General features: G+C 47.4%; 2 protein-coding genes across 2 annotated transcripts in view; one reads left to right on the forward strand and one right to left on the reverse strand.

The window, feature by feature from the left end:
* AARS2 (alanyl-tRNA synthetase 2, mitochondrial) lies at window positions 1–16,753 on the reverse strand. Its single transcript, XM_040554399.1, has 22 exons — window positions 16,496–16,753; window positions 16,206–16,394; window positions 15,365–15,510; window positions 14,559–14,753; window positions 13,881–14,025; window positions 13,314–13,459; window positions 12,901–13,009; window positions 12,240–12,278; window positions 11,372–11,483; window positions 10,637–10,764; window positions 9,789–9,939; window positions 7,839–8,008; window positions 6,753–6,866; window positions 6,199–6,339; window positions 5,785–5,922; window positions 5,279–5,388; window positions 3,970–4,078; window positions 2,353–2,475; window positions 1,896–2,006; window positions 944–1,027; window positions 694–804; window positions 1–541 (listed from the first exon to the last, which is right to left on the reverse strand). Exons 1-22 carry the CDS (start codon window positions 16,736–16,738, stop codon window positions 377–379), a joined length of 2,979 nt encoding a protein of 992 aa, XP_040410333.1. The 5' UTR covers window positions 16,739–16,753; the 3' UTR covers window positions 1–376.
* RNF8 (ring finger protein 8) overlaps window positions 16,522–26,800 on the forward strand; it is a 13,227-nt gene continuing 2,948 nt past the window's right edge. Inside the window, exons 1-7 of the mRNA XM_040554403.1 lie at window positions 16,522–16,626; window positions 18,630–18,758; window positions 20,336–21,076; window positions 22,241–22,303; window positions 23,981–24,070; window positions 24,971–25,078; window positions 26,073–26,277. Of these exons, the coding sequence (XP_040410337.1) occupies window positions 18,690–18,758; window positions 20,336–21,076; window positions 22,241–22,303; window positions 23,981–24,070; window positions 24,971–25,078; window positions 26,073–26,277 (1,276 nt within the window). The 5' untranslated portion in view covers window positions 16,522–16,626; window positions 18,630–18,689. The remainder of the gene's footprint in view (window positions 16,627–18,629; window positions 18,759–20,335; window positions 21,077–22,240; window positions 22,304–23,980; window positions 24,071–24,970; window positions 25,079–26,072; window positions 26,278–26,800) is intronic.

The raw sequence follows: 26,800 nt of genomic DNA on the forward strand, positions 1-26,800 counted from the left end.
TCAAACATTCTCGGCCCTTTAATAGTGTTGGGATAGGACTGTGCCACCCCCCCCATGCTCTCACAGAGCTTCCCAGTGCCGGTCTTGTGGCAAGAAGTGCACTGTTCCAGAAGAAGCTGGTGCTTTCTGAAGCTCAACCCCCAAACGCCCATATTGAGAACAGGCAGCACCGTTCTGTCACTGGTATCAGGAGCGGACTCTGCTCATCGCTGATAGCCAGAAGCCGATTGCTCCAGTGCAGCATTTACAGCAACATTCAGTGTGGGAGCTGCTAATCCTCTCAGATCAAAGTATAACGCGTGCTCTGGATCAAGTATCCACGCACCTTGCACCGGGGGGCGTGCAGCTGTCCTGCCACCAAAGCATCACAGTTATTTCAGAGTTTACTCTGAGCGAACTTCAGCGCAGTAGTCAGGGCTCCTTGCATGCCTTTGGCATTTCCACTGCCCTTAGCGACGATAGGAGAACCTCCTGCCTTGCCTTCCATCTGCGTACAGACAGCCACGGCCCAGTCAGCAGCAGAGAACACAGGAAGGCAGTCCTGGGGAAGAGACACAGAGCAGAGTAATTTGGACTGTTGAGCAGAATCCCACAAAAAAAAAAAAAACAAAACTCAGTTGGGACTTACTGAGCAGTCAGCCCAGCCTCTCTTTGCAGGCAGGTTCCCTGTGACTCTGCCAGGGTTCTGCTTACCTTGGACACCTGACAGGCACAGAGCACCTCTCCGGAAGCCTGAGGGCTGAGCAGCAGGACTGATGTGCCAGGAGACTTGTCACACAGCTGGTTCACTACCTTCATTAGGATCTACGAGAGGCAGGGAGAGGAGGGGTCCGGCTGTGGCAAAGGACAGTGGGGTGCAGCAGAAAACACAGCCAGCAGCTCCCCTTGACTGCATGCAGCACCCGAGGTATTGCTGAACCAACAAGCAACGTGGTTTACTCACAGACAGGGAGTCAGCTGGGACAGTATCTACGATGACAGGTTGGTTGCAATGTTTTGTTAGCAGGCTTTGTGCCTTCTCTTCAGCCTGGAGGAGGAAACACACAGCACTTGAGGGGCTACAGGTGGCACAGGTGAGCAGGACGGGTACACGTGCATGTAACATGTACACAGGGAGTGGAAGTACTGCTCTGTGGGATAGAGGGGAGATATATGCTAGACGAGGTTAAAGTAAAGCTGGCAGACTGAAATCTCCACATGGAGACCTGTACAACCCTCCTACTCAAATGCAAGCAGAGATGAACCCCCTCCAAGAGGGGAACAGAGACCCACACTGTTCTCAGCCTCTTTCCTCTGCCTACTCATTGCCACATCTCAGGCAGGTTCTTGTAGCAAGATGCTGCTACTTTAAGAAAAGGATAGATCTTACTGAGAGTATTAAGTCACCAATAAGCATTTCCTAAGGGCTTTTAATGTAATCATGTAAATTAGCAAGACAAATGCAGTGGGGAAGCAGAGCAACATCCATATGGCTGAGAGAAAGGCTCTGTCTGGCACTCTCCTACTGCATGACCCTGTAAAGCCCATTTTCAGGGCCACCTCATCTCCTCCACGTATTAAGAAGGAGGCAATGCCTACGTGCCTGTTGCTGTTTGATAAAAGCACTGATAGGGGGTCCTCTATCCTCAGAGAGAGAGAGACATGGGGATTTTGCCCATGCCAAAACCAGTCAATCCTTCACTGCATTTGAAGCGATGGCCCTGGTTAATGCCAGTGAAATCAACCCAACAGAGGGCTTGTGCTGTACTGTATGTGATTGTACCTGCGTTCCCTTGCCTTCTGATGGGACCCCAGTCACTGAGTTGCTGTGAACTGTGCCAAAGACACCAGGTTCACTGGTGTAAGCCACGCAGTGCTACTAGCAGAATGCAGTGAGCGTGCTGCTGCCACAGTACCTGCTGTATCTCCAGTTTCTTGATGGCTGTGTTGGCGGTTCGCTGCAGTGCTTTGAGGATGGTCTGTAGTTCTTTTCTTTGCCACTGGGGCATCGCAGTGCTGGCTACCACCTGCAAGACAGTTTGTTGTGTAAAGACACTAAATAGTACCTAGGAATAAACTACCCGTTCTCTGGGAGGTCAGAAGCTTTTTCCAGCTGGGCATCTCAAACCTGGGGAGAAGCCTGGAGACCCTTTTTCACTGCTTTACCCTCCCCACCACTTCCTCCTCTCACATTCCCTTTGGCAACAAAGGCACCTAGACTCTGGTTTAAATCTTTGTGACCAACGAGGCACCAGCAAGTAGCAACTTCTCCTTGCTAGTGACCACGGTAAGATGTGAGCCTACTGGGGAAGAAGTCATGGGCCTCAGGAGAGCCCGTGCCAGGATCCTCCTGTACAGGAACGTAATCCTTACTTTGGTCAACTGGCCCACTTCTTTGGAGAGGTTCTGCATCTCAGCAACAGAGGTGCTCCTCTGCTTCATCCGTACGGAGACGGAGTCCACTTCCGTAGCCAAGCACTGCCCTACCTCTCGGGCCTGGAGAGAGGGAGAGAAAACGCTTCAGGTGCAGCAACAGAAAGAACGAGCAGGGACAGAGTAAGTGGTGAGGTGTCAGGGTCATAACCACTGAAGTGCTGCTCAGTATCCAGGGGGAAGACACTACAGACAGGCTTCAAAAACAGCTGTCCCCATCAGACTCTGGAACAGAAAGCTCCTCTCTACATTTGCAACCAATGCTAGATGTTCACACCCACGGGACCAAGCTGTCACACAAGTTATGTATCCTTAGTATCTCACACCAAATCATCACGATTTCAATGCAAAAAACCTTGGGTATCCATTTACTTTTTAGTGCATTAGCAAGTGCACTCTTGAAACTAACTGAAGAAACTAAAGAACACTAAGACTAAAGAAACACTAAACCAAGATTAAAGAAACATCATCAGCTGACGTTTCGCTGAGGATGAGTTCAGCTGGTCTTGGTGCATTTCTTACTGCTTTTGCCAACACCAATGCTACTATTAATAAAAAAGCTAATACAAGCTTTTTTTCCACCAGTGAAAATCGCTAGTGTTTGGACCATTTCTGCCCTGCCAGATCTTTGCGCCCATGATGGTCCTGGGAGACTATACACCAGAGCAGCAAAGAGTATATAGGAAAACCTGCGGGCAGAGAGAACTGTTGTGCCTAGCTAAATACCCATTGCTTGTTCCAAGTTACACCGTCATGCCTGCAGTCTCCTTTGTCTGATTAACACATCCGCACACAGCTCCTCTCAGGGGCTCCTCAGGTCAACGCTTCCAGCAAAGCATGCAGATGTGCCCTGCAGCTTTTCATTCCTCTGCATCAAGAAAAACTGGTGGGAACACAGCTGTGCATGGGACACAGCCAGCCAAAGAGCAACAGATTTAAGCAGTGAGCTTTGCTTTCAGTTTTCCCAGTTCTGATGGCAATGGGTCACTCTCCTCTGTCTGCAGCCTTTAAGGAAGCAGTCAGGGTGTAGGGCCCCTGACGCTTCCAGATACTCAAGAACAGAGATCTCACAGATGCAGTAATAGGTTGACCGCTTCTTATAAACACCTTATCAGACCAGAACTACGGTTTGGCAAGAAAGAGACTAAAGAAAGAAGCGAAAAGGCTGTAAGAACAAGGGCAGAGCCCTGTAGTCATAAAGTACAAATCCAGCTGTGATAGGTAGGAGGTAAAAGCAAAGCACAAAGGATCACACCTTTAAATACCTACCTGGAGACTGAAATTTCTATTCCAGAGGCTTCCTGACATTTTGTGCCAAGTTCCTATCTTGGAAAAGGGGGGTCTGGAGGGAGGAATGAAGGTTATGGAGACAGGAGTCTGGGAAAAGGGCGAGTGGATGTGAATAGTGAGGTATGGCAGCAGAGCTGGCCCCAGGGTAAAGAAGGAAATAAGATCAGGTGTAGCAGGGAGGCTCCAGCCAAAGCAGAGGGAATCTACTTGTCTAAGTAGGAACCTGTAAAATTGGGTCCGGCTGAAATCTCAGTACCCCTTTCTTACCTGTTTGGCCTGTCTCCCTGTCACTGCAATGACACGGCTAATCCCTTTCACAAGCTGACGCTCACTGACGATGGCCAGGTCCTCCATTGCGCCTGTTTGGAGAAGGTGCCTGCAAAGTTGACGGAGAACAGGAAAGAAACAAGTTGCTCTCTGGGACCAGAAATCAGGAAGCCTACTTTCATTTCAGACGTGTCTTCAGTACAGCAGCCCCTCCCCAGTCCCAACAGCTTCAGTCCTTTCCATCCCTAAAATCCTGATGGCACATGGTCAGGCACGAGACAGCAGAGCTGAGGCTACTCCAGAAGAACCTCTGTGCTACCAGCTCAGCAGGCTGCTGCCAAATGTACCTAACAGCCAAGTTCTGCCTTGCTTTCCTTTCTTTCAGCAGTAGGATGGATTGGAATTTTTCCCTTCTACTCAGCCACTGCTGAACCTTGTAGAAAGCCATTTTTTTCCTCCAACTCCCCCACGCCTTTGTCAGACCAGCTCGCAGAAAGGCCAGTCATCTCCAGACACATTGCAGCCATGCAGACAAAGGGCACTGATGACTTTCCCTTTCATATCCATTGTTGAATAGCCAAGAAGGAAAACAACTACAGTGTCTCAGGTTCTCTGTTACCACAAGTAATCATTTCAGACAGCTTCACTAGAATTGATCATCTCCACTCCCCTGCAGTTTCGTTCCACTCCTCCCACATGAATGTTCTCATGACTAGAAACTTGCTCATTTCCAGCTGTATCAGCTCAAAGGCCAATTTGTTCCTTTTTGTTTTCATGGTATCACTGTCCTAAGATTATTAACTCTTCTTCTACTCTCATTAGTGCTAAAAGGGCTAAAATAATTAAAATAATCAGACTGGCCTCTAGTTCTTCCAACCATCAGTCTCCTGGTGGGTCCCCAGCCCTCCTGCAACCCCAAAACCAAAGCCCCCTCACTCTGTTTAGCGTGAGAGGACATGCACCCTGTTCCACACAGCTGAAGCCCTGCAGCTTCCAGGTGGGCTTCAGACTGTGAAACAAGGAAAAATGCTTTGCACTTCGTTAACGTTTTGGTATTTCTGAAGCTCTACAACCAGCCTACTCTGTCCCCATTTCAGGTGAGGAAACCTAGTTACGAAGGATCAGAGAGCGGAACTCGGAATTATGTCTTTACCTCAGCCACCAGTGCTCACACACAAGCCTTGCAGAGCATACAGAGATCCTCACACAGGTCCGATTCTGGGTTCAGGGTGGGAAGCAACTCAAGAGAATCAGGAGGACCCAGTCTGCACACAAACACACCATCTGACCGCACGTAAAAGACACTTACGTCCCACAGCAGAGCTCCACAGAGGTCTGCCTTGCAGCCTCAGAGTCGCAGGTCAGCACAGTCTCCACAGGGACCCCGAGGGACACTATCCTCACTGGGTCTGGATACTCCTGACAGAGGAGACAGGGATCAGCAGCTAACCACACAGTCCTTCAGGGGCACTTACAGACTAACTTCAGGTCCCTGCCTCATACTTTACCCTTATTCTGAAGCACTCCCAGAGTCAGGGGCAGCTCTGCTGCTCCCCTACAAACAGCCACCATGGGAGAAAGAAACAACGGGGTGACACCATAAGCTGTTGGTCCAGATAAATGAGCAGAAAGCCTATGCACCACCAGTCTCCGCATATCACAAAACAGTGCTCCTGAGATCTTATCTCTGTCCCATTTTACCTCCCGAGTTTTGAGAGCCATTTACCTTACAGAAACCTGTTGCTTCAACTTCTCTTATGACCCAGATGATTCCTGCTGAAGGAGAAGGCTCAGAAAAACATGTTCTTGTCATACCTCATCCATAGCACGAAGTCCCTGAACTCTTCTTGCCAGTGCAAGGGGAACCTCAGCCATATGCACAGCCTCATTTCGTTTGATCACATCCTGGACCACCTGCTCAACTTGCTGCAGCTGCTCCACAGTCACAGGACTCTGAGGAAGTAAATCAGCCTTCAGGAGAAGCCTCCCAAAAGGTACAGAACAAAGGAGGGAGAACTTGGGCTCACAGACAACTCAGCTTGGACACACCACTTTCCCCATGTCTCACCTTCCCTGCTTATACAAGGCAATAGCGAGCATCATGACCCTCCCACCTCTCTATAGAAGTCACTACAGCGAGAGGAGAAAGATCCCCAAAGAAAAGGCCAGTACTGGGGAGTACTGGGGTGCTGGTACTGTTGAGAACCAAGGAGACAAGTCCTGAGTCACCTTGATAGCAAAGTCGAAGCGCAGCCGCTCTGCTGTCACGTGGGACCCTCGTTGCTCCATGTTGTCACCCAGGACGTGGCGGAGCGCAAAGTTTAGCAGGTGGGTAGCGGTGTGGTTGGTCATGCAGGCCAGCCGTTGGGCCTGAAAGCAGAGACAATTTACCCTGGTGGGCACGTTCTCTGCAGCTCGGGGGAGTAGAGGATGGCATAAAGAGGTAAGTGAAAGGCTGCATGCAAGGGGATGGGGGATGACGGTGACAAAACAACAGGTAGCACAGCTGCCAGATGAATTTATGTCACAGGGCAGATCTAACTTCTTTTCCCACGGGATCACCTCTGTAAAACAGCAAGGGTAGGCTGAATGCTTCTGGACAGACCTGTAGCTCATAGAAGACTACAGACAAACTCACTTGTGAGTCCTCCTTCCCACTGCACATTGCAATAAAGAAGTCTCAGGAACACAAGGAACAAGGCTCTGCTATGCCCAGGTTACTCACGACACTAAATGACTTTCAAAGAAAGGCTGGAAAAGGGTTAAGAGCATTGAGTTACTACCTCATCCACAAAAAGCTGAACTTGATCTCCAGCACGCAGGGTTTCCACAGCAGTGACCTCATGGACCACGTAACCACCATAGAGATGAACTGACTCTACAGGGAAGAGGATGTCCTGAACAGAGAGACACAGAAAGATGAGTTAGGGCACAGGGAACTTCCAAAGACCTGTGCTAGATACCTGCTTGATCCTACTGGGAAACAAAACCCCTGTTGGTCCCAAAGAGACAGCAATGGGGTGTGAAAAGCAGGGATAAGCTTCCAGCCAACATAACCAGAGTGCCTCAGCCCTCCCTTGCAGCCAGCCACTCACTGCATAACGTGTTGAGACTGCCAGTTTGCAGTGGAGGGGCAGCAATGCCAACCGTGCTAACGAATTTTCCTAGGGGGGATGTCTGTCCAAGAGAAAATGGACAGCAGCTGCCAAGGCACCTATCTCAGGCATCTAAGGTGCCACTTCTGCTTCACCAGGCTGGCAGAGGAACTTGATCCCCCTTTCATCTTGGGGAGACATGCTAAGCAAGACACTATCACATTCTGCAAAGCTAAAAAAGGCAGCACGGCTGCCCAAAGGTGACTGTCAGGAGCTGGAACATGGGAGGGAGAAAAAGCTGCACCTCTTCCTAGAAGAGGGTCAAAGCTCTCTCTCTGTCAGCGTAGGAAGAACTTGCTGCAGAGGCAGATGGTTTTGGGAGGAATCAGTTTTTACACAAGGTTTCAGGTTGGACGCTGCTTGCATCTGTCCAGGACTGGCTAGAGACCAGTAACTCCACTCACGGACTCCCTTATCATTGTCTTCTCCCTGCATTGCCACCCTACTTGTAAAGAACACAGCACACTGAAGAGTTCCCCGTCATCCCCAGCAAGAAGAAATCGCAAAAGGCCGAGAGAGACAACCAGAGCAGCAGGTCCACCTCCACGAGGTTAGTGCTGCTTCTTCCTCACCCCACCAACCCCAACACAAAGTCAAGGACACTGTCAAGAGCTAGCAGCCTGCTAATTAATACAGCAAAATAGCTCATTTGGGGAGGTTTGCCGGGCCTCGATATCCAGGACTGCCTTGGGTTCAGGCAGCAAAGGGTCTCACCTGCTGTCCTAAGCGTATCAGGTAGCCTTGGTCAGAGGCTTGCCCACCCTGCTCTGCATAAAAGTTAGTCCTGTCCAAGATGACACCACAGCGCTGCCCTGCCCCAACCTCCTTCTGGAGAGACTGATCTCTGTACAGCATCAGGACGGTGGCCTGGCACGGGCTGAACTCTGCCAAGGGGAAGAAATGGCAGCAATCAGTGCGAGCACCCTGTCAGATCACACCATTAAAGGGGGCACCACTTCTCCATGCCAACTCTGCCAACACCCAGCCTATAATGAAAGCTGGCGCTTTCCTTTGTAGGATAGGAACAGCTATTGGCAGAAAGGACAAAGGATCTGTTATTTAGAACCAAGCCACCCCTCACTTACCCAGTGAGGCACTTGCCAGGTAGAAAGTAACCAGGCAGGGCCCACATGAGCCTGATAGAGCAAGATGTGGCACAGACACATCTCTATCACGCTACACTGTGTGCTTGGCCAACCTGACTGCCTTTGACAGGGATGACTGGCTTGGTGGACAAGGGAAGACAGCAAAGTCACCTTCCTTGACTTAGCAAGCTTCTGACGTACTCTGTCTGAGCAACCTTGAAGCCAAATGCAGGCCAGACAGTTGGGCCCCACAGAAAACTGCTCGATGTTTCAAAGTTCAGCTGACACTCAGTTACTAGTAGAGCTACTTGTAGGCTGATATTAGGGCCAACGCCTTTCAACATCTTCATTAACAACCATCAGTGACAGGATGGGATGTACGCTTACCCTGCTTGTGTCTGGCAGCAAGCGGTCAGGACCAGACAATACACTGAAGAGCAGGGCTGCTTTTCAGAGGGATCTGGCAGGCTACAGAAATGGACTGAGAGAAACCTTGGGGTTCTCAAGGGCAAGTAAGCATAGCGCCCTTGCAGCAAGGAAGACTGCTACCTGCTGGGCTGTATGAACACAAACATAGTCAGCAGGCCAAAGGAAATGATTATCTACCTCTATGTGGCATTTGTGACACTATATCTAGAGTACAGGAAATTCTGGTTGTACATAAGGAAAAAAAACTTCACACAGTGATAAAGAACTGGAACGGGGACTAGAGAGGCAGCGGTATCTTCATCCTTAAAGATACTGAAAACTTACATGGAGAAGGCCCTGAGCAACCTGATCTGACCGTGAAGCAGATCCTTTTTTCATCAAGAGATGGGACATCCAGAAGTCCCCTTCAACCTGAATTATTCCATGATTCAGTGACTGAGAAGGTGAGATAGTGCTAGCTTGGAAATTTCAGCCAATGCCTCCGATGGGCTATTCTTCCTCCCCTGTGCTCTTGCTGTAGTACTTATAGTTTGAACTACCTCACTTTTCACTTCATGTGGGTTGCCATCAGCACGCTGGGTAAGATGGAGCTGGCTGTACACAGCTATCTAATTGCTTGTGACAGCCACATCACCTCCTACTCTCTGTGGTTTAGCTTTATGCTTCCCCTGAAGCACCAGCAACCCCAGTTAGCCCAAACGATAAAAAGCCTGCACTGTCATCTAGTGGCCTGCCAAGGAAATAGCAAGTGCCTGGCTTTAAGTAACTACCTAAACTCCTTACATAATCTTCATTCTCCCTAGCACTCACATCCAGAAGCCTGATTGCTGGGGACAGACTCATCTCTGGCAGAAATCAAGTCACTGCTTCAGCACAGTAATACCAACCCAGATCTCACAGCCTTGTCACTACCATCCCAGATCTCACAGCCTTGTCACTAGCCTGAGCTTTCCTGGGGACACACCACCAGAATGGCAAATACCTTGGAAAAAGGTATAGGGGCAAAGAAAGGATGTAGCAGCAAAGTGGACAGGTTTGAACCACAAGATACACACCCTCCTGCGTGCACCAGGCCAGTAAAAGCAGTCTGCTGAGGGATTCCAGCACCCTTAGACAGAGTTTGTCCTACACACAGGACCTGGCCACTTACCGTACTGCCCATGCTGCCCAAGCTTGTAGGAGTACTTTGGAGAGTCATCAGTAGCAGGCACGTTGTCACCCCGCAGCTGAGCCAGCGAGTGCACATCCAGGTGCACATCTGCGCCCTCCAGCTGTGCTGCCTGCGCGCCCTGAGCCTTCCGCTGCAGCAGAGCAAAGGCAGAGTTAGAGGGGAGGTACCTGGGGGAATCCAAACCAGTAACTGGAGTTTTATGGCTAGAAGCAACTGCTTCCACCTTCCTGGGAATGTCCCATGTGTATCTGTGCTGATGCTAAACCAAACCCATTCCTTCCAGCCCCGCAAGCACTCAATACCACCCATACGGGCAAGCCATGAGCAACTGCTAACAAAGCCCAGCCTGCTGCATAGCTGTGAAACTTGCAGGCCATTAAAACCTAGAAGAGCATGGCCTTGATCTGACTACCGCACAAGGCGGGCAGCGCAAGTCTTCCAGCACTACAGAGGCTGAAAGGATTACGCAAACTCTTCACAAATCTCTTGCTGTTTGGGCTGTCTAAGCTGGCTCTGCTTTGTGTGGAGCGTTGGACTACATGACTGCCAGAGGGCACCCCTACTGCATGCAATTCTACAACCGCCACTCCAGCCAGTATCGTAAAACACTGCTACTGATCTGACAGGAGTCACCAGCCAGTACTTCTCAGTTCCACACCGACAGATGAAGTCAGTATGACCCAGCTACTGCTTCAGACCCACTTCCACTTCAGGGAAAAAGCAAGTGGCCTTGTGGTGCATCTGAGGAGCAGCGAAAGGAATTCTGCCTCCATTACCACAGGAAAGGACAGGCTCTGAATTATCCTTATGAGGAGAGTCTCTCTCACCTTTGCATCCTCCAGAACAAGTTCATTGAAAGCATCTGAATCCAAACGGATTCCCTTTTCTTCAAGCATCAAGTCAATCAGATCCAGGGGAAACCCCAAATTCCCATAGAGAGACCAGGCTACATCAGCTGTAGGACAAAAAAAGAAGGGCATGAACTCTGTGTGAACATGGAATGCAAAGACATCTCCAAAGTTGCTTGCACGAGACCAATCTCATGTGTGCTTTGGTAGCCAAGTTCACTTTTACTGTGTGCAACTGCACTGATAATGGGGAAGGGAAGAGAAGCCACGCAGTTCTTTTAGTATGGGACTAAATGTTAGTGGCGCCCCAAAACCACATCTTGTCAAAATTCAGTGCAGCACATCTAGATAGGCAGCTGCTCTGGCTGGGTCCTCCTTTTGGCTGTATCTTGTAAAGACCCAGTAAATAAAACAGCAACAGAATGCTTCTAACTTTCCCAGTACCTAGTTTGTTGTGAGAATGATGCTCTAGGAAACAATCACGATCTGGAGAAAGGAGCAATATCTACTTTTAAATTTGGCATTGGAGTGCCCAGGGCTGGAACGTTCTTGAAGGCACGTGGGGGAGGCAGATAGACACTCACAAGAATAGAATAGTTCATTTGGAAGGGATCTTCAAAGACCGTCGAGTCCAAAAGAGTTTTGTCTTAAACGCTGGCAATGACATGGATCAAACCACCTTTAAGTGCAGCTTGGCTGAGGGAGGAGACTCACCTGGGAAATTTGTGGAAGGCTGCATCTGCTGCACTGTCCGCTCAATGACGTGCCTCCCCCGCTCAAGGGAGGACAGGAAAGCAGCTTCATTCTCACTGATGATATCCACGACCTGCCCAAAGAGCAGAAAAGGAGTTGACCATAACACCTCAGGGAGTCCCCCAGCTCAGCTCAGCCCAGCCACCACTGGGCTCGCAGCTAGAGTCAGATGAAGGCAATCAAGTGGGTGTATAATTGGTGCTGTCCGCTTGAACCAGCCCTCTTGTTCTGTAAGCATCCATCACAGCGTGGCTCCAATGCGCTATTAAACAGCGCCAAAGTCACTGTGACTCCGATCACCACTCCTGTTAAGGAAATATTGACCATCCACCTGGGGAAGGCTGGATGCTGACAAATGCTCCTTGTCATCCATTTGTTATCCGTGACCCAATTAAAATTGCATGGCTGGAACAGCCAGAGAAATTGCTTGTCACAGCTGCTGTCAGCTGAAGCTAGGAGGGACTAGCCTTAAATCCCCAAGCCACTTCGGACAAAGGGTACCCAAGCTAGGACAGACCGTACTCGGATTCAACAAAAGAGCTGCCCTAGCTTTTTCAGAGCAATGGCTGCCTTATATTAGAACAAGGCGTCCCTGCTAAGGATTTAATGGAGCTCCCACAAAGAAATCTGCCACAGATACTTTTCACGTCCAGGCAGTGCCCATGATGCAGACGTGCTCCCTGCACTTCCCAGCCTACCCACAAGAACCCAGCTACGGAAACTCCTCCAGCTAAGTCCTGGGACAGGGCTGCCTTCTGCCTCTGAGAGCCGGGCCTCCCGAAGACAATAAGAAAGGGGGTTTCTCTCCAGGGGTTTCCACATCACTCACCTGGTCTGCATTCTTCCTCAGCTCTGGGTAGGCATCTCCCTGTGGAGTGAGCCTCAGTTAGAGAGAACATCCTCAGCAGCTTCCTCAGGAGATCTCACAGAGTGTCACAAGCATTATAGAGGTTTCTCAGGCAGATGAATGTGAAGGGAGCCCCAGCGCACAGCCTCAGGGACAGCATCACAGCAGGAGAATCACACCTGAACTTACAGCTGCTGTCTCCTGGCTACCTCCCCATGACCCTCCTCTGCTAGCCCCTGCAAAGCATCTCCGTGGCAAATGCGTCAGTTCACAACGGGAAGAAAGCCCTGTCATTTAGGATGCTGTTAGTAACCACAGGGACCAATTTCAGAAAGCTTTAACCAGATATGACAGCTTAGAAGCTGCTGCCCTCAGGAAGCAAGCGTGCCCTTGCATACACTTACAGACACACTCATGCTGACTGTTAGCACTGGCCACATTAGGCACCCCCTGGCCCCTTTTCCCCCCATCAGAAATGATCAGGAGACAAGAGGTTTTTACTGTTGCAATGCACAGCACCACATGCCCCCTCCTGGAGCTCCTTTCCATCCAAGATTGCCTCCTGATGGCGTACAGGAACGGAACATGGGGCTGAATAGGACATGTGATACCCTTCTTCCCCAGCACAGTATTTTTTACTCACCAGCACTTCCACTACAGTAGGCACGAGGGAGGCCAAAAGCCCAGGCGGAGCGTGAAGGACTTCAGAGCAGAAGCGGACAGCCCTGCGCAGAATCCGACGCAGCACCAGTCTGAAAGCAGGGCAGAATGCCCCAGGCAACACATGAGCATCCCTGCCCAGCTCCCACATCCAGCACACCCCACGTGCAGCCCCTCTCGGCTCTGACCTGTGGCCAAAGGCTAGCTGCTCCACACACTCTACACCTACCAAGGATGAGATGCAGATCTGAACCTCTCCCAGGCTCTCACCTTCCTGTCTCCCCAAAGCTCACGTGCGCCCTATCTTTGGCTCACACCAGAACCTCTCCCCTAGCTGCTCACGTTCCCTTCTGGACCTAACTCCCCCCACACCGTGCCATTTCCACAAGTCCTTACTCTGCCCCGGAGAGGCCTGGGTAGATGCCATCAGTGATGCACACGCACAAGGTCCGCACGTGATCTGCCACCACGCGGTAGGCCATATTCACACGCCCAACGTCAGCATCCCCGACCAGACCTTGGTACCTGGGCGCGCCACAGCCCTAAAAACAAAAGGGGAGAGACAGATCAGTACAAGTGAATGGCTGCAGAAGGAAGAGTTGCAGTCCTAGAGGCAGCCAGACACACCTGACATCATGCTTCTCAACTACCTTGTGCATCTAGGATGTACTCATTAAATCCTTCCAGAACATTACAGACCATACGTAAGACAGGCCAGCCAATGCCTTGGCCCTGAGCAATCTAAGAAGCTTTGAAGGAAAAAGGAAATGGGCAGTGCTGATATACCAGTGGAATTTTCCCTCAGCTCCCTTAGACGTTGCTGTGGGCCTGGCCAGACATACCTCCTGTCTCAAAATACAGCACGGTACCACATGTAGAGAAGGCTGTACTGTGGTACCAGGCAAGCAGTCTGCATCCGAGGAGCTTTTGCTTAGCTGTAACTCTGAGCAGGAGCACTGTCACCTTGTGAATGGCGTCTAAGATGGGCGTGAAGAGATCTGTGTCGTAGTTGGAGCGTTTGTTCTGCAGAACGGTCACCAGCCTTTCCAAGCCCATTCCTGTATCCACATGGTGCTGAGGCAAGGGAAGCAAATTCCCTTCCACCTCTCTGTCAGCAAGCCAGGAAAAAAAGGCAAAAGAGAACCAAGGGTCAGGTCAGGGGCAAAGAAAAGGTGCAGGTGAGTCACAGAGAATGGGAGAGCGACAAGGGATGGAAACAGCAGGTGACCCAACAGAAAGATGCTCAAGGACAAGACTTACAGCAGCCTGCCTTGGCATTGCCAGGTAGTCAGGCTCTAAGGGTCAGATAGTCAGGTATACTGTGACATACAGAAAAGGGGCTTCCTTCAACAGGGGCCCCAGGCCTTCTCCTCATTCTGCAGGTTTTTCTGGGCTGCTGCAGACCTGAAGAGACCTCTGGGATGCAGCAGTGAGGGACGAGAGGCAGCAGAGGTTGAAGAATTACAGGACAAACAAAGCAAAGGGGGACCATGAGCCACAGTGGACACGCCTCCACAGCTTCCCCCTTGCTCCTGTACTGCTACCTCCCAGCAAGCAGTGAGATGTCTGAGGATATACATGTACAGTTCTGATGTCATACAAGGGGGAAAGGCTCTGGAGTTTAGTCAAGGTTCCTGGTACCTGTTATACTGCATGAAGACCAGGTTCCAGATCTCCACCACGTCAGGGCTGCCCTGGTTCACCAGTGCTGCAGCATTTCTGCCACCACCCACGTGGTCATAGTGGATCTCCGTGCAGGGACCGCAGGGACCTGTGTCACCCATCTCCCAGAAATTGTCCTTCAATGGAAAAGGCAGCACACGACTGGCAGGCACTCTGGAAAGGCAGACAACAGAGGTGGCAGTGCTGGGGCATGCATGAAAAGCACACAGTAGCCTGATATCACTGGGAAAGCTGGAAGGAGGGATCCTTTCTGACTATTGCAACTCAATATCCAAACACATTAGGACTCAGTTGCTTCAGTTCACACAGAATTATGCTCCTTAGCAGAAACAGACTGGCCCAAACCAAACAGGACCCTCGTCACTGCTCCGAATAGCTAGCAAACTGAATCTGGCTCCCGCTGATGGAGACAGGCGCTCCACTGGGTCAGTGGAGCCACTTTTCTCCATGGAAAAAAATCTAGCAGAGCTAAGATGTGATCAGGACGGAAGGAAAGGACAAAGACATTCTTCAGGCGCTTCACCTAGGTCAGACAGGCTTTGGTGTATGGCCCCAAACTGACAGCATCTGATCAGCAGCTTAAACGTGAAATGCCCCAGAGTGCTCAGACTTTTAGCAGCCCAAACAAAGCAGAAACTAAACGTGTTTAAAACCCAGTTTTTGACTCCTACATCTGATTCCCATCAACTAAACAGCAAATGAGAGACTACAGCGGGTGGAACGTCAGTACCTGCTGCTCAGGACCTTTTCTCTAACACACTCACCCCAGCTGGAGCCATACGTCCCTGCACTCCTCATCAGCGCTCAGCCCCAGTGAGGAGTCTCCGCCAAAGTACGTGACGTAGAGACGATCTTTGGGGATCTCGTAGACCTCTGTCAAGAGCTCCCAGGCCATGCTGCATGCTTCCTCCTGAGCAGACAGGGGACACAAAGATAGCACAGGAATCCAAGGTGTGGAGTGAGACAGAAGGTTCTTCAGGACGGGAGTCAGACGCCAAAGAAGCACATTTCAGCCAATCTCATTTTGTGATTTTAAAGTGTATTCAGAGAGCAGCATGATGGTCAGACAAGCGATACAGCTCATCTCTATCACGTAAACGTGACATTCCTAAATTGTTGGGGGACCTTCAGGATCACAGTGTGGTCGACACTCACCTGTTTACCACCAGAAGCATTTCTGTTTATTCAACAGAATAGTTATTAAACATTTCTGTTTACTTAGCTGGTTATTTCTTTCCAAGGAAAATCGTATTTGTGAGCAAAACATCTAGCATCTTTTAACCTTCTTACCTTTTTCCACCTTTCTAGCACTGGAACTGGAAACCTTCTCTCTTTTCACCCACATGAACAGTGGCGTTCACCCAGAGAACTTTGGTTTGTACACACTGTCTGAAGCTTCGAAAGGCTGAGTATTTTGAGAGAAATGAGCTCTTTGAGGGAACATTTTGTGATTCAGCACGCCGACCTCAAACCATGGAGCTGCCAGTAAGGAATTTGGCGCTTGCCATGCCAGCTAGCGCAAATACGTTTCTTTTTAAAGCAGGTCTGCAGCACCCCTGGCAGAGGTGCTTCTTTTGGAAGAAGGGCTCGCAGCGGCCGCCTCACCTTGAAGTAGTCCCCGAAGGACCAGTTGCCCAGCATCTCGAAGAAGGTGTGATGGCAGGTGTCCCGGCCCACGTCCTCCAGGTCGTTGTGCTTCCCCCCGGCACGCACACACTTCTGGCTGTTCACCACCCGCCGGTACCGCGACAGCTCGCTCCGGGGGTGCGCCGTGCCCAGGAAAATGGGCTTAAACTGCGAAATAACGGGGAGAGGGAGAGAGATGGGGGGGGAGGCAGGTGCAGCTGGCGCTGCCACCCTAAGGGGCGGAGGGGCCGAGGCGGGCTGCGGCGCACCTGGTTCATGCCCGCGTTGACGAAGAGGAGGCTGGGGTCGCCGCGGGGCCGCACGGGGGCGGAGGGCAGGCGGCGGTGGCCGTGCCGCTCCTGGAAGAAGCGCAGGAAGGCGGCGCGGGCCCGGCCGCCGGGTAGGGACAGGGGCAGGCGCCCGCCCGCCGCCATCTTACGCGAGGGCGGAAACAGGAAGGGGCCCGGCGCCATGGGGGGGAGGCAGCGCAGCACCGGGCGGGCGGGCGGCATGGCGGCGCGGCGGGCATGGTGCCTGCGGCGGCTGGGGGCCAGCGGCGGCTGGCTGCTGCTGGAGGCCGGCACGCAGGTCAGCCGGGGGGAGCGGCCCCAAAGGCAGGCCTGGAGGCTGCCCCGGGTTCCCGACGGTGGAAAAAAAAGGGGGAAAAGCGGGGTTGGGATGGCTCGTTGGGGGGCTGGTAACGCGCGGGGGGTGAGGGGGGGTGTTTGGGCTCTAGGTGCTCTTGTTGTTAGGTTTTTTAATACTTTGTGTTGAAGTAAGAGCCGCTTGTATGGCGTCGTAACATAAGGGAAAAATCCCTGATATATTTGGCTTTGTGCATAATTAGCTTAGCTGGGTACAGCGTCGTGTTTTAAACCTGTTTCCCTTATGTTTCAATGTGGTATAGGAACAAGCCTTTTCAGATGCTTGTATTTTCTAATCAGAAAGCCCAGGGGGGTCCTTGCACCCATCCCCTGCAGCTCGGCTGGCTATGGAAGGCGGGATGCTTCGGTTGTAAGGGATCGCAAACACTTGCTTCAGTGCTGTGGGTCCGTGCTGTACCGAGCGCCTTTGGGCTTATGCCTTGCAAAGGCAATCCCTCTTAACTCCCCTTTTGCCCCTAGGAAACTCTTCGAGCAAGTGCATAGCTTTGTTGCTCTATCAGGGGGGCTCTGGAGCCAGGAGGTGTGCAGGTGTGCTCAGCTACGGACCTGAGTTAGGGAATCCGCGAGGCTTGCGGCGTGGACTCGGTTAGTTGAGTGGAGAATCTTCTCTGAGCTGGTTTTGCTTGATTGCCTGCGTGGTGTTACGTGCCTCTCTTGGAGGAGACCTGCTCAGGTAACGTGTGGTGAATGGACCTTTCTTCAGTGCAGCGCCTTGCCATCGTAGAAGGTGGAAGGGGTGATGTCAGTGAGTTGAGATTGCCGGGGAAAAGAAAGGCGGCCTTCATTTGAGGTATAAAGAGCGCACTTCTAGAATATCTTCATCTGGTTTAACTGTGGGTTTCTGCCAAAAGGTGTTTTGTCCTGCTCTCTCTGGTTACGTGCTCTTGTTGCATTGGAACCACACGGTTGTCCAACTCCATGGCGAGCTGTCTGAGCTGGCTGGAAACTTGTGCAGCGTGCAGATGAATAATAAAAGCGTGTGTGATAATTAGATCTTGCAAAGAAGGCAGCGGAGAGAGGGAGAACTGTGCTTTAAATGGCAGCCTGCAAATAGATCAGATTTAATAAGATACTGTGAAACTGTACCATTAAATTATATCTTCTTCCAGAAGGTGCTGTTGGGTTCTAATCAGATTATTTAGATCACTTTCACTGCTGGCTATGAGCTGCATGTAGTGTAGTTTCTGAGCCTTGAGATGATTGTGTGATTTACAAAAGTAGCATGCTTTAAGGCAACAATTACATATGAATTTTTTCGATGGCAGTTTTCTGGGCTATTTTTTCCTGTGTCTTTCCTGTTTATAGAGAGTTGAACAGATGCTGCTAGCTAAAGAAGAGAATAAGAGATAATCTTGAGGTTCATATGATTCTACTGGTTTGAAGAAGTATTGTTCAGTTAGGTCATGAATAAGGTGGGGTATGGATAGAGAGAGCTGCTTAGAGCAGCTTTACTGCTGAGGAAAATTTACATGAAACCAAGGCTGTAACCTGTCTAAGAGCAATCAAATTTTTGTCAACGTGAGAGAAAGAGACTGCTTCAATTTTTTGTACAGTCTTCCATTTTCTAATTACCCTTAAATTTAAATGCAAAAAAATGCCACCCAACATTATCCTGAATTCTTGGAAAATACCTCTATGATGCTAATCCAGATAGATTTCTTCTGTACTTAAATTGAAACCATATGAACCGAATTTACCATGTTGTTGCTGATTTTAATTTCAATGACTTTATTTTTAGGTGACTATAGGTCGAGGATTAGATCTCACGTACCAGCTGGTGTCAAAAACATGTCCCTTGATGATCTCTCGTAAGCACTGTGTTTTCCAGCAAAATGCAGAAGGGCAGTGGACTGTCAAGGATAACAAGGTACAGAGACTGGCTGAAGACCTTGTACTCTCACTTTGCCTGTAAACAGTGCCCTGTTTGGGTTCAAACAACATATGGTCTTTGATTATAACATGGTATAAGTGTGACGAACAGTCCATGGGAGCATGTCTTGTCTGTTATGCACTTGTAGCAGGAAGCTTCAGTCTGCTGCAGTTGGGATGCAGACCTTAGTGCTTTGTGTATGTAGACTTGTCTCTTGGTATAGCATTTTTCAGACAATTACAGTCCCACACAGGCACTTTGCTGTCTGTGAACCTGTTTCATGTTGTTCTTTTTTAAAGGAAAAGAAAAGAAACAACTATGATTTTTGGCAGCATTCAGAAAGGTAACGCTCTTGTATAACTAATAAAATGGTAAACTGATGTTCTTTATTGCAGTGACAAAATTGCTTTTATTATAATAAACTACAATGAAAATCTGCTGTTGGAAAAAATCATATTTTGTGTGATCTTCAAATGTATTTCTGCCAAAGTCCTCAGCTGATTAGAACACAGAATAAAGCGCTGAGAGAAGTCTTTTGCTTGGTTTCACTTTGACTTCAGTAGTGATCCGTTCTTTAACGTGATCTTTGCTCTATCTCATTCATGCCAAAAAATGCAGAATCTGCAACTTAATTTAGAACAGCATTAGTAGAACAAGAAGTTTTCAATACGTCACACAGACTTGAAGGATGTTTGGGTCAATGACAGATACTACAGAAAGAAATGGAGTGGCTACCACTGAAATTATGCTACTCTTAAACAAAACTCTGTGGCGGTAATTGTATCATCTTGAGAACTTAGTGTTTGTATGATTGAAAACATCAGTAGTAGATCAACTATTAACACCTTCTGTGTTATCACTGCTACCGTTTTGTCAAGTTGTTTTATTGAATCCCTGGGATATCTCAGTTGCTAATGATTCTGCAGTTCATCTTGAGCACGGTTCAGTTTCTCTGTCTTTCAAAACTATTTCTTGAGCTAGTGCCTAATTCAAACAAACAAACAAAAAAACTCCCGATGGGAACATCATCTCTTGAAGAGAATTTTCCCTCTTGTTTATATTCACCTTGTATGTATGGAGAACTGTTTTTTTTTCCTTGCATTCAGCAGTGCAAGCTATGCTCATTTTTATTTTCTAGTTTCTTCTGGGATTTCAGGTGTCATTAATCGTCAAAAATAATTACATCAACAAGAACATAGAACATTCCAGTACTGTGGAATCTTTTCTGTTGGATAGTTCTTACTGCCTCTGAAGCTTTTGGGTAGTTTCTTTCCCTTAGGCTTAGTTCTTTTCTGTCTGCACAAGTACATATATTAGTATTGTTCTTAGTGCTTGTACGTAAAAATCTGTAATGTAGTAATAATACAAGATAAATATTATAACGCAGTAACTGTAATAAACGGGACACTGAGGCAATAAGTAGGATGTTGCAATGTTTATTTCAAGAGTTAGCTTGTTTCTATTGCAGTACTGCAAAGACTGGATATGTTTACAGTTGCCAGAAATAACTTGCAGATGACTTAGTATATTGAACCTTGCATATTGAATCTTGCCGATTCTTTGTTCGTTTGCAGAGTCTGAATGGAGTTTGGCTTAATAAACAGCGCCTGGATCCTTCAAAAACCTATCCTATAACTGAAGGAGACCGTATCCAGTTGGGAGTGCCTTTGGAAAACAGAGAGACCGCCGAATATGAGTATGAAGTAATTAAAGAGGAATGGGAGAAAATCAGACCCTATTTAGCCCAAAGGAATGACCTGGGGAAAGCTAAGAGTTCGAGAACTAAACGTAAATTTAGTTTGGAGGAATCAGAGACATCTGGATCAGAAGGCCCTTCAAATTCCAGATCCAAAAGAGACAGGGTGTCCTATGACAGTGAACCTTTGGGTAAACCATGTGGAAGGGTAGAAGAGGTAAAAGAGTTGACAGAGAAGATGGATGTCAAGCTGCCTTCTCCTGGTTCAAGTGAGGAGGACGGTGGTCCAGCGCGTATCACTCCTGTGCAAGCCAAGAAAGCTGTGTCTGTCGCACCTAAGGACCAGAAAGACTCTGTTCTTTCTCAGTCGTGGACTGGCCTGGAAAAGCTGAGGAAAACTCTAGGAGATATAAAGGAGTTAAAAGTCAGAGTGCAGGATAAGCAGACAGCAGTTCTGAATGCGAAGCAAAAGCGCAGGAAGGCTGCTCAGAAGACGATCCTAGCAATGGAACAGGAGCTGCAGGAATTACAGGAGCAGCTATGCACAGAGCAAGAGCAGCATCAGCAGCAGATGGAAGAGCTGGAGAAGACGTTCTCCAAAGAGCAGCAGAATCTAGAGGTATAATGGCGGTGATCTTTTTGGTCTGTGTGTTTTGGGTGTCATAGAACGCCTAATATGACATTGATCTAAGTAAGATCTTGAACTATACAAAAATAGTAGCAGAAACAATGTTCCTGTTAATTAATCCAGTGTAAATTGTTACAGAAGTATTTTACTTTTAGGAGTGTGTACCAAAAGAACGTGAGAGACAAAGGATTGGGTTACAAATGGAAAAGATGCAAGATTAAAAAAAAACAAATACAGCAGGATAAAAAAGCATTTGTTAATTTAAAAAGCAAACTTTTTTTGAATACAAAATCAAAAATCTCTGCCTGATCTGTGGCTACAAGGAGAACAAGTTAAAAATTGTTCACCTTAAGAGGGAATTTCTCTGGTATACGGCTATTTCAGAATCAACGCTAAATTCACATGGGAAATCCATTCCCTTTCCAAGAGCTTTATCATATTCCTTTACCTCTTAATTCAGAGTTTGAGGAAGGGGATGTTTTTCTTAGAAACAAAACAAAAAGAAGCCTTTCTTGGAACTGCAAGTTCCTTCAAGCAGTAAGTGTGTGTTGATAACTAACTTTTCTAGCTAAGAAGCTACAAGTCTACCTTTCTGTTTGTGTTTACTTGAAATCTGGTTTAACGGAAATAAGAATTCATCTGGGGTTTCTTCCATAATTTATCAGTTATTTCCTTTAAAGTCTGCTGCTAAAGGGGAAACACCTGTATTAGAAATACAGGAGGTCTGGAGTTGTGTGCTTAGGCACAAAGAGAAGTTCAGCTGAAGCTGTAGATATGTCTAATCTCTTTAAATGCATTCAGAGATAGAGGTGCAGCTTTTTCTCATGTTTAAGCTGTTGCTGACCTCTTGGCTTCTGTGAACATTCCAGTGCCTTTGGATCTGGAATAACTTGGAGGAGTTCCAAGTACGTAACTGTAAATGATACGTTCACTTTAACTCTTCGCAGTAAATGATAGCTCTAATTTCAGTAGTGCTTATGAAGCACGAGAGTGGGCCTTCTCAGGTTTCACCCAAAATCAGTGTTGTTTCTTTAAGTATATTCTCTAAAGGGAATGTGCAAAAGAGTCATTTTTATTCCCATGCTTTCTTTGAGTATTTCTTACTTCCTCTAGTATTTTCCTTCCAGCAAAAATGTCTTTTTGTTTTTTTCTCAGGGAGTAAAGTGGCAACATGGAGAAGAGAATCTGAAGGCGCAGCTGGCCCAGGTCCTGCAAGAGGCAAGTAGTTACGAGTCTTAAGTTTGGTCTTGCTGCGTAACTCATATATTTAAATCTTTCTTATTGCTATGGCCTCTTGGTGGAAGACTAGGACTGTGGCTCAAGTGCAGATCAGGTGGTCTGCATCTTCTACAGAGCAATTTGCTGTCAGAAAGTGACAGGTTTCCCTTTTTGGGAGTAGCTGTTTGCCAGCTGATAACACAAAAGAGTGTGCTCATTCAAAGCATTCAGTAGCTGTAATGAATTTGTTGAATTTGTTCCGTAAGTCCGTGGGCTGTTTTCGTGAGGTCTTTCTGCTTGGTACCTGTTCTGGGAAAGTTGCTTTGGCAGTTTTAATTAGAAGAAAAAAAATCAGAGAAGTTCCTGTCCTACCATCTGGTGGGCAGGATCATTCTGTAGTGGCACTGGCTATGCCTCTTATGTGCCATGTACTGTCAAATTTTCATTTTTACTTCTGTGTTCTACAGCGAGTTTTACTGTGAACAGCATGAGCTCATTTGCTGTACGTTTTAAGCCTTTTTCTTCTCATTCATGATGTGGCGTGTGTGTATATATATATATATATATATCTTGTTTAGTGCTGCTTGCTTCTATCTTGTAAAACTGTAGGAGTTTACATGTCATTTGTGTCACTGCAAAAAGGGAGTTGACTCATGATACACAGAAAAAGAGTAAGCTGGGAGAGGGAATGAGAGGTGCTATGACACCAGGAAGGTCATAAATGACTGACAGCACGTTCCAATTTGAAGTTCGTGGCAGTCAGGTGAAGTCCCTGGTGACTGGAAAAAGGGAAGCATCACACCTGTTTTTAAAAAGGGTAGAAAGGAGGACCCAGGGAACTACAAACCAGTGAGCCTCACCTCTGTGCCTGGAAAGATAATGGAACAGATCCTCCTGGAAGCAATGTTAAGGCATGCAAGACAAGGAGGTGATCCGAGACAGCTTCAGATGGCAAACTGTGCCTGACCAATCTGGTGGCCTTCTATGATGAAGTGACTGCATCAGTTGGTAGAGGAAGACCGACTGATGTATCTACCTGGACTTCTGTAGGGCCTTTTACACAGTTCTACATGACATCCTGATCTCCAAATTGGGGAGATACAGATTTGATGGGTGGACCATTCAGTGGATAAGGAGTTGGCTTGAAGGTTGCACCCAGAGAGTGGTGGTCAGTGGCTCTATGTCCAGGTGTAGGTTGGTAGGGGACTTATAAAAAATGGAGAGCAATGTTATGCTTGGACAGATAACGATAGGAGAAGGAGGAATGGTTTTAAACTAAAAGAGGGGAGGTTTAGGTTAGAGGTTAGGAGGAAATTCTTCACTCAGAGGGTGGTAAGGTGCTGGCACAGGTTGCCCAGAGAAGCTGTGGATGCCCCATCCCTGGAGGTGTTCAAGACCAGGTTAGATGAGGCTTTGGGCAACCTGGTCTGGTGGGAGGTGTCCCTGCCCATGGCAGGGGGTTTGGAACAAGGTGGTCTTTAAGGTCCTTCTAACCCAAGCCTTCCTATGGTTCTGTGTAAACTGCCTTAACTTAATGCCCCAGCTCATACAGACATGGTTTGCTCTTCTAGGAGAAGGTAGGAGAAATAAGTATGCTGAACTTCATGATTAAAACCATGTATATTTAATAGGGTAGTTTATAATGACAGTTTTATTTCTGGGATGGTATCATTACAGCATCATGCTTTGATGGAAGAACTGAGCCGTAATAAAAAGGATTTCGAAGAGATAATTCAAGCCAAGAATAAAGAACTGGAAGAAACGAAGGTAAGGAATAAAATTGAGCTTTCCGTAAGCAAAACGAGATGCAGCAGCAGCAGAAATGGTTTATTTAATGTTTGCCTTGACTATGTTGTCTCTTATAGTGAAAAACTCACGTATTTTGAGCTGGCAGCTGACGCAGCTTTCCAAAATTTGAGTGGGCGTGGAGGGTGCATGGGAAGATACTCTGCCTTGTTCATAAAGTAGTATTGAAGAGTCATTACCAGATCTTTCTCAGTCATACAGAAAACAGGGCACTTGAATTATGTGGTATGCAGGAAAAGTAGACCCATTCCATCCTTCATTTAAGAAAAAAATAAGTGGGTGTTTCATTTTCAGTTAACTGTTTCATTTTAAGTAAAACTGCAGTGTGTTCCTGCCATCCTACAAGGGGTGTAGGACTGAAACATGACATTTTAATAATGCATGTGATAAGCCACGTTTCTTCCTGCCCTTGTCACAAGGTGATGAGTGGAAGATAATTAAGGGATCCTGTGCTGTGTCTTACCTATGGATATTATGACGTTTCATACCTCTGGCTGTTGGCTTTGTTTTTGTTTGTTTGTTTTGGTCATCCTTGCAATTGTTGTTTAATATATAGCTTCAGCTGGAAGAATTTGTGTTATTTTTAGAAGATGGAATAGGTAGGAGCCTAATTAACTGCAACCAAAACAAAAATGCAAGTAAATGTTTTAAATTCTCACATTTATTTTTTTTAATATTTGATGTATTTTGTGTGTTGGGTTTTTGGCTCAGGCATCAAAAGAATCCTTCTGTTAACTTAAGCCAAACTCATGTCACGAAGGGGTTTCTACCTGCACTACATTCCCCCCCACATGCACTTCCCACCAATATTATATTGAGTAAAACCTTGTTGTTAAGTGACTATATTTGTTTTTCCAATAGGAAGAGAAGGAAAAGGTGAGAGCCCAAAAAGAAGAAGTGTTGAATCAGATGAATGACGTGTTGGAGAATGAGCTGCAGTGCACAATCTGTTCTGAACACTTCATTGAGGTATGTTTAAACCATTATGTCTTTGCCAGCAGAGAACAGAGTTGAGAAGCTTTCACTAGCTCTGCTAAAGCAATAGTCGAGCTTTTTTTTTCTTCTTTAGTTTAACAAACCAAACAGGTGACTCGTGGTAAGGGTTGGTCCAGAATCCCATTCTGTCTGTCTTAATGTTCTGCTGGACAGCAAGTTCAGCCCTAATGTCTCTACCTGCACAGAGATGAATGCTTAATCCTAAGATGCATACAGGCTTGCAGAAGTTACTAGCGTGTCTGAACTGGTGCTCTGAGCTGCTGCTGACAAGCCTGCTGAGGCAAGAGTCATTTTGTAGTGGACCTTGCTTTAAGTTGACTAGGATTGGACAGCTTCAGGGTTAGATATAGGAAGAGGTTAGTAAAGGAAGGGGGGATGCAGTGTTCATCACGTTCTGGATCATTTATATTGTTCGGATAAAAACTTTTGAGAAGTTGGCCAGCTTTATTTCATCAAATAAAGTTATGGGTAGACTGCTGCCTATGCTATGTCTGAAATACCAACTGCTACTTCTGTTCATGTTGTGCTAGAGCTTCAGTTGCCTTACATTCATTTCTACTACAGGAAAAGTGCTGCTAGCCTTCTTATAATGACTTAAGAGCTAGCTAAAATTTCAGTTTCTGATTTCAGTAGTTTAACATGCTATTTTGTAGTATCTGATTTTTTTCCATAATTTGACCCTTTCAAATAAATTTATTCGTTCTCTCTGTCTCTGCCTTAGCTATAGACTTGCTATGATTTACTGTGAACACACTAACCAATTTCTAAAACTTGTCTGTACTCTGGCATAGGAGTGTTGTTTTATGTGCGACCCCTGTAGAAGGTCAAGGAAGGGCCCTTATGCTTCTTCCCACCCTTACCTTATAAGAAGTGTTCATCTAAAATTTTTGTGACCTCGATGTTACTTTAATTTTGCAATGCTTGTGCGAGCATGCTCTGATAAGTATCCTTCCCTTAAATTCCACAGGCAGTCACTCTGAACTGTGCGCACAGTTTCTGCTCCTACTGTATCAATGAGTGGACGAAACGTAAAGTGGAGTGCCCTATCTGCAGGCAGGAGATTAAGTCAAAGACGCGCTCTCTGGTGCTGGATAACTGCATTGATAGGATGGTAGAAAACCTGGATGTGGAAATGAAAGAGCATCGCCTGTCCCTGATCAGAGAGCGGAAAGGTGAGAGGTGGGTGGATGTGGCATGATGAGTACAATCTCTCATTTCATCTATTTTGTACACTTTTCTTTGGCACCTATATACTAAGGAGATGCTCAGAGAATGCTGCAGAAACACTGGAAAATGACTTCCTATTGTGTATGAGGATAAATATTCATTATTGACAGAATCAGCAACAATTGAGATGGGGAAATGATTTTAAAATATGTTGCATAACAGGCAACCTTTTGCCTGGCACCTTTTGATCAAACTATTGACTACACCATTGCAGAAACTCAGGAGAGCAGTGCTTCATGAGAAACTGAATTCTCTTCCATGTGCTAGACTTACATAGGAATCCCTGAAAAGAATGTTGGCACGTGGCTGAAATGGCAGCTGCTTTCCCATACTCGTTCTTACAGTTTACCTCTGTGGCCTTAACGCAAAACCTTGCGTCTAGTTGTAGCTAAAAGACTGTGCATGACAGTAAGGGCTGTAGGTAAAATTCCAGTATAGGAGTATTCCTATTCTGCTTCCCCCCTTCCA

The sequence above is a fragment of the Cygnus olor genome, chromosome 3 (assembly GCF_009769625.2).
Source record: "Cygnus olor isolate bCygOlo1 chromosome 3, bCygOlo1.pri.v2, whole genome shotgun sequence".
NCBI classification, from domain to species: Eukaryota; Metazoa; Chordata; class Aves; order Anseriformes; family Anatidae; genus Cygnus; species Cygnus olor.